General features: G+C 42.7%; 1 protein-coding gene across 1 annotated transcript; it reads left to right on the forward strand.

The window, feature by feature from the left end:
* Window positions 1-25: 25 nt before the first annotated feature.
* sgms1a (sphingomyelin synthase 1a) lies at window positions 26-6,188 on the forward strand. Its single transcript, XM_031878947.1, has 5 exons — window positions 26-789; window positions 867-984; window positions 1,941-2,094; window positions 2,983-3,149; window positions 3,812-6,188. The coding sequence occupies exons 1-5, from the start codon at window positions 191-193 to the stop codon at window positions 3,986-3,988; spliced, it is 1,215 nt and encodes a 404-aa protein (XP_031734807.1). The 5' UTR covers window positions 26-190; the 3' UTR covers window positions 3,989-6,188.
* Window positions 6,189-7,539: the final 1,351 nt, after the last annotated feature.

Genomic DNA, 7,539 nt, shown 5'->3' on the forward strand with positions numbered 1-7,539 from the left:
CCTGCGGCCTACTTCCCTCCCCCCCCCCACCATCACTTCAAGAGGAGACTGGGCCTCCCCTCTGGGTGCAAGAAACACCATGTGCCAAAACCGGAGAGGACTTCCCACTGCCCCGTAGACTGCGAAACCTCTGGTGAACTTCCCCCTGTCCGGGGACCCGTAAATTCTCCACGTTGCCCCGCCGGCCAAGATGAAGAAGGTGGCGGCATGGTTGGCAGAGGACGTCTATGACTGGCTGATCAAAGAGGGGATGCCAGAGTACATCGACGCCCTCCGGCAGACGGACGGCCCCGCTCTGCTCAGGCTCAACGAGGTGCACTTCCAGATGCCCCCCATCTCGCTGGTGTCGTCCGACGGCGGGCAGCAGCTGCTGGAGCGACTGGAGACGCTGCGGATAGAGAATCACATCGAGGCTCACAAAAACGGCCACGCAAACGGACATGCCGGCGGGCTGCCTAACGGGACTAGCAAGCCTCAGAGGAACGGCACGATGGGGATGGAGATGGTCCACATCCCCATCCCCACGGTAGAAACTATGCGCACCTCCTTCCCCATCGAGTGGGGGAAGACGGGCATAGCGTTCTTCTACGCGGTGGTGTGCTTTGTGGCCACCACGGTCGTCATTTCGGTGGTTCATGAGAGGGTACCGGCGAAGGAGCACACCCCGCCGCTACCCGATAAGTTCTTCGACCTGTTTGACCGGGTGGAGTGGGCCTTCTCCATTTGTGAGATTAACGGCATGCTGCTGGTGGGACTGTGGCTGATACAGTGGATTCTACTCAAGCACAGGTACACTCTACATATTATTTTAAATTTTTTTTCTTGAAATGGTCAAGTTATTAATTTTCTTCGTCTGTTTGTCCCAGGTCTATTATAGGCAGGCGATTCTTTTTCATTGTGGGCACACTCTATCTGTACCGGTGTATTACAATGTACATCACCACTCTGCCTGTTCCGGGGATGCACTTCAAATGCTCTCCAAAGGTATTACACACACACACTCACACACTTATTTCTAATGTAGGTCTGTTGAGCATGAAAGGCTTCTTTCCTACTTACGCTTTAGGCAAAAACGTGCTGAATGGGCAAATTCAGCAAAAACTGAGATGTCTTTTGTAAGCTGAGAGCCTGTGAGTGCTCTCCACTAACAACCGATTGTAAGATACAGTATATGCATGTCCACTGTTTTTGTGAGTCAGAGGAGTTCGAGTGGTTGCTTCACTTTTTTGAATAGGTCCTGTTATTGTAATATTGCAAATGCTCTACTAGAAAGCACTTTCATATCCTGTTATTTAAATCCACCGTGTGTTCATGTTGTGAAATCTTGTGGTTTTGTTCATAAAACAATCCCTGTGAGAGTAGATTAGAAAACCAATACAGTCTGTGTCGTCTTTGCATCTCTTAGCTTTTAGTGTAACAATGTGTGGCCTCTTCTACACCCGTCCACAGTACTGTATTTGGACTTTCTGCTACTTTTCATTTAAATAAACGAATACTTATATTTTAAAGAAAATATAATGGGACAATCTTCTTTTTTTTTGTGCCACTAAATGTTATCGAATAGGTTAATAGTTATTCTACAGATGATATCACAAGAAATGCTGCTACTACAACTGTACAGTAGGTGTTGCTTCTTCTCACTGTACTTTTGATACTTCAACTACATCTCACTTCCAATACATTTGTCCTTTACTCTACAAACTTTGAATGCAGGAATTTACCGTGTAAAGTATTTTTCACTGTATTTCAATATCTTCTTATGTAAAGCATCAGGATACCAGATAGCTCTGAAATGGGATTTTCTCCCCCCCCCCCCCGCAGCAGTTGTAAGTGCTGCTGCACTTTCTCCTCTACATCCTACTTTTACACATCATATCAGCAGCTATGAGTGATATATCAGTTTGTAATACCTTTGTAATAACTGGCTGCGTTTCTTTCAGCTTCTCGGGAACTGGGAGGTGCAGATGAGGAGAATAATGAAGATGATTGCTGGTGGGGGCCTCTCCATCACAGGTTCCCACACCATGTGTGGAGATTATCTGTACAGTGGCCACACCGTCATGTTAACGCTAACGTACCTCTTCATCAAGGAGTGTAAGTTCCACGGTGTCTAGACTATAGGTTTAGTGAGAATGTACACAAAGGTTTTTGCTTTAAAGCCACATGTGGCGCTTGTTTTAACCTCCTCAAAGTCTGTTTTTATATTTACAAATGTGCAGCAGATCATTTTGACGACCACAGCTGCCATAAACTAGTGCACTCTTCTTCAGTAGGTCAGTTGAGATGTCAAAAGAATGATGTACTATTCAGAGATATAAGAGTAATAAGCAGGTCGGCACTTACAGCTATCGAGGCGGATTTATTACGACATAACGCTCAATTTCATAACTGATGTTTTAGGTTCTCACACACGCACACCACCGTCCTCGGTAACATCTGCATCTTCCCGATAAAGCCCGGTGCTGCTTTGGCTTTCGCAACACTTCTCTAAATTGTAGCAGGAAATGTTCCGCTGTTCACATGTTAGTGTTAGTGTCACCGTGTTAAGACACCGCGTTAAGACGTGGTTACATAACCACATTTTCTGTTCCTCACCAGGCATTTCCTTTATCTTAACGTAGCTGGTTTGCCCGCTCACTTGGTTCACCGCTAAGCACATGGGTCAGAAGTCAGATGCATCTTAACTGCTTCTGGGTCAAGTTGTAGACATTGGTACATTTCTAAGGCTTTGAGTTATTAACTCTGCTACATCACATTACTACTGCAAAGCTTTTCCACCACAGCAGTGACATCTAGTGGTAAAAAGAAGAAACGTTTGGTTCATATTTCCTCAGCCACAGTTTGAATGTCTGAGGCCAAACACAATGTATTTGCACCAGCCCCAATGCCCCGTTTAGCTGTTCTTCTCGAGTTGATGCTGCTGGGTTCCTCCTGCGTCTCTCCTGTATTGAACCCTGCATGTTTTTCATGTTTGATTGGCAGATTCCCCAAAGCGGTTCTGGTGGTACCACTGGTTTTGCTGGAGCTTGAGCGCTGTGGGGATTTTCTGCATCCTTCTGGCCCATGACCACTACACTGTGGATGTGGTGGTTGCATACTTTATCACTACACGCCTCTTTTGGTGGTACCACACTATGGCCAACCAGCAGGTGAGTGCAACATGTGACATTAAAGTAGAGGGTTTATTAAGTGGAACCTGTATTTCAGTACCGAGGTTACATGGAGTATGTACACAGAGAGGGGTGTCCAGGTGGGAAAACATGTCATGTGACTTCCGGTGTTGTCGTCAGCTGCTTGCAGAGGCCTCGCCATGTACAGTCGTATAGCTTGTTAATCAGACACATTTTCTTTTGTTGGCTTTGAAGTTGAAAAATAACTTAGTTTAAAATCTATACATAGTCTGGCACATATCATCCTGTTGTTTTTACACTTCTGCTTTTGTATTAAACAATCGAGGTATGACCTGGATTTTTGGACAAAGCGAGGCTGTTTTGAATCTTTTCTTCTAGCGTCATCGAACTGACTTCTGGCCGTTGCTTCATATTTAACGCACAGAAGACAGTGGTATCAGTCTCCTCATCTGAGAGAGAAATGGATATTTCCAAAAAATACCCAACTATTCCTAAGATTTGTGCATTAATGTGAAGAAGAACCTGATGTTTATTTGGCTAATTCAGCTAATTTAATACCTGAAACTCATTTTTGTCTGGTTATTTTAGCTATGAAATGTTTCTCAAGTACAACATTGTATTCTGTCCGTGTACGTGACCCCACTTACACTATTTGTGTCTTTTTTTAATTTTTATTTCAGTCGCTGAAGGAGACGTCTCAGAGCAACTTGTTCTCTCGTGTGTGGTGGTACAGACTATTCCAGTACTTCGAGGAGAACGTCAGCGGCACGGTGCCTCGCAACTATCAGGCGCCGTTGTCATTGCGATCGCTGCAGTGGAGCCGCGGCGTGAAGTACAGCAAACTGGACACCCAGTGATCCCTGTCCTGTTGAAGCAAGCGAGGACTATGACTTCCATAAGTGCTGTTTTTACCCGATGGAAGACGGCACTGACAAACGTAGCGCTGACCTTTCACCTCCAGTAACAGACACATCCCTGTCCTCATGGGTAGCACTGTGACCCACCCGGCTCCTCTTTTAGTTTCTTTAGTTGTTCTTCTTTCTCTTCTGGTAGTATTGCCACCACAGAGCACTAATTTATATTTGTTTTGTGTGATTTGTTTGTTTTTTCCTCGTCGTGGGCCACACACCGGTTTATGAAGCATTTCGACAAACTTCTCAAAGATTTTTTTGGGCCACAAGGACTCTAAACTTTTCCCCTTTCTGCACAAAACCGTAGTTAACGTCCTCGTGTTCTTACAAAATAGTGTCGATCATTTGATAACCAAAATGCCATTAGCATTTTTCTTTTCTTTTTTTTTTTATAGCAAATTACTTTTTGTAAACTGTCCTTGCTAAAATGAGTCAACGGTGCAAAAAAATATTTTTTTTTAGTATGTCAAACTTTATTTTTCAAAAAGAAATGATGTCCAACAAAAGATTTTTAGATTTTTACCTTTTTCAAGATGGATAACAGAGCATAAGAATCTAATGTGGTATAACGTACTTCCAGTGCCTTTCTAGCTTGATTGTAAAACAGTTCAAGTACTCCGTGTCTTGTGTCTCCGTGCTGCGGCACGAGGTGGTACTTCGCTAACAGTCTCGTTCCCATGAATGTAAAAACAACTACGCCAGCCTTACCACAAGATTGGTTTTCACACAAATTAAGTGCAGTGAGTGAAATGTCCTGTTTATTTATTGATGCTTTATGATGTCAGTTTGTGCTTCGTTGGATAATGCGGTTCCAGCAAAAGAAAAAAAAAAAAAAAAAGACTGTTAATTGTATTTTTCTTTTTGTCTGTAACATTAGATTTTTTTACCAATCAGTCTTTAACCAACACCAGCCATGTTCAAAGCCTGATCATTGATGCTAAATTGTCTGTTAGTTTTACTTTTCCACAACTACATTATTTGCAAAACATCACTTCCTGATTGGAAATAGGAGACGACGTGTCTCTGAGGTGCCGAGTTTAGTTATACTGGACCTTTTGACATGTCTGTGCATCGTCATCATCAGTGTCTCCTCTCTTGTTCCCCACATTGAGTCCCATTTTGACACCAGATTCATCCTCATTACTGTCTGGTCTTGTAACCTTTGTGGGGGTGATGAGATCTAGAGGAAAATGTTCAACGTCAACACTGGTGTTAGGGAATCTTAGAGTATAAAGTTTCTGAGCATGTCTGTAATGAATCTGTGTGAGTACTTTGTGTGGTTTGTCACGCACTAAATCGAGCTGCTACCTTCCAGTTTAAAAACTAGAAGCAGCAAACACTCGACATGGAACTTGTGTGTTTGTGGGGAAGAAGCTGAAGCATGATGCACAGAGCTGGTGATGTATTTGACCGTGTGTGTGTGTGTGTGTGTGTGTGTGTGCAGGATGACATTGATTTCCATTAATGTGAAAAAGTGTCTTTATTGATAATCCTAATCATGTACATGTTGGCTTTTTTTTTTTTTTGTATAACTATGAACTGTAAAGAATACATGTTGCACAAGTTCATCCGTAGGGAAAGATTTAACGTTTTGTAAAACTTTAATTTCAAGTTAAACTGATAAGCTTTGATAAAGAGAAACTGCACTAAGCTTTAGATTATACAAATCCCAAATAAATATTAAGGATGATGTGATTTAATTTCTTTAAACTGTATCTAAAGAAGGTGGTGAGAAAATAGCATTACTTCCAATTGACTAAGCCGATACCTTTTCAATGCCGACAAGAGTCTTGTTTGAGACAAATGTCCCGTAGCGTTGTCCAATCATTTCACTTAAAGAACGGTTTCTCAGTTTTTAAAAGCACAGCAGGTTCCTCACATTCAGACATTTTTTGATTTGAAGTAACAGTCCAAACACGGCTCTCTATTAATGTCTTAAGGGTCTGGTAAGGATGAAAGTTGGAGTTAATGTTTATCTTCTTGTTTGCCAATCAAGTTGGATTTATTTTTTCAGCGTTTGTTATCCTCGTATGTTCCTCTGTAAACTTCTCAACAGCGTTGTCCCAGTTTGTGTGTATCCCAGATATTTGTAAGATAAAGGATTGTACTTGGGACGCTTTTGAATAAAACCTTTTACTAAAATGTATTTTATTTACTGTCCCGTGTCTTTTCTTTTTAAGTTTATCACGATCTGTTTTTCATGCAGCAGGTCGCGTTCTCGTGGCAACTCATTGTGCCAAAAGATGACGTCATGGCAGACCCACTAACGGCCAGCAGATGGTCATATTGAGTTGCATAAATAAGACGGGGTGGCCTCTCCTTCCTAAATGTGTTTATGCGTCCTGTTTGTGTTTACGTGTCTCACATAGTTCCCTTTTCCATTAATGTAGCTCTTTCTGGGCCTCATGTTATCCCTTTAAACACGTTATGCTGATGTTTCAAACTGTAGTCTTGTACCCTCTCCTCTCATCCACCCAGGTGTTTTAAAGTCTGCTGAGGTTTTCAAATACAAACACACGCTTACGCTTTCCAGTCCCTCGCAGCGACTGTTACATCTTTATAGTAATAACTTAAAGTGCCTGAAAATGTGGTTTAAAGTTTTTAACAATGAATAGTCATCACTTAAAGCTTGGGAAGATACATTGTCAAGCAGGTTTTCTGGGCCTTTAAGACAGCCATGTTAATGTACTCTTTGAAGTCTAAAGTCAACATGTCCAAAAAGTTTATCTTGCCAATTATCAAATGACTGATCCGTGCTGGTTGCTGTGGAATCTCGCCACAGCAGCCCCTGGGGATACGAGTGATCCAAACGAAAGCTAATTATATCACGACCTCAGGTGCTGCTGAACTGCAGCAAAGGGGGTTTGATGAGTTTTCTCCAGTTGCCTGCTAAAAAGAGCAAGAGGTTCCCTCATAATTCCTTGCATGAAAAAGGATCATCTGTGAGTCTCGAGCTGGCTCCTGGGCCCGCTGGGGAATTTGCTGGCACCCTGGAGAGACTGTTCTGACCAGCCAAGCCCAAAACTCCCACACAGCTGACTTCAATAAATAGGCCAGAGTGATGCTCTAAAGATAGCAGCTTAATGTGGCTGAACATATTTTTAAATATGCAGGTATGCGGTCTGCACTGTGGACAGAAAACAGACCGTTCTTAATTACTGCCAGCTTGCTTTGGATTTTAAAATGCGGGGTGTAAAAATGAACTGTGTGTCTCAGCTCGTCGAGGTTTTTTTCACATATTCTGCATTTTACAGCATGAATAATGCGCCTTACCATGTTGCTCTGGTGTTGTCCACTCTGCAGCTGCCTGTTTTCCAATTTTCCAATATGGCCACCCTCTACGCTCCGCTCCGTCGTCCATCAATCGCTTTTCCACATTTCTACTGCCTGTGCCTCAATATATGAAAATACAAACTTTATCTTTTCACACTTACACCCCTGCATCATACCCTCCCTTAAGGCCGTGAAGCCAAGAGAAACAGCAGTCTGATTCATGG

Source organism: Anarrhichthys ocellatus, unplaced genomic scaffold (assembly GCF_004355925.1).
Source record: "Anarrhichthys ocellatus isolate YVR2014 unplaced genomic scaffold, GSC_Weel_1.0 scaffold3, whole genome shotgun sequence".
NCBI classification, from domain to species: domain Eukaryota; kingdom Metazoa; phylum Chordata; class Actinopteri; order Perciformes; family Anarhichadidae; genus Anarrhichthys; species Anarrhichthys ocellatus.

Bases quoted from the DNA above. Each gene is read 5' to 3' on its own strand.
- sgms1a (XM_031878947.1), top strand. From the start codon at position 191: ATGAAGAAGGTGGCGGCATGGTTGGCAGAGGACGTCTATGACTGGCTG. The intron at 790-866 runs GTACACTCTACA...TGTTTGTCCCAG, and splicing joins TGGATTCTACTCAAGCACAG to GTCTATTATAGGCAGGCGAT. The intron at 985-1,940 runs GTATTACACACA...CGTTTCTTTCAG, and splicing joins ACTTCAAATGCTCTCCAAAG to CTTCTCGGGAACTGGGAGGT.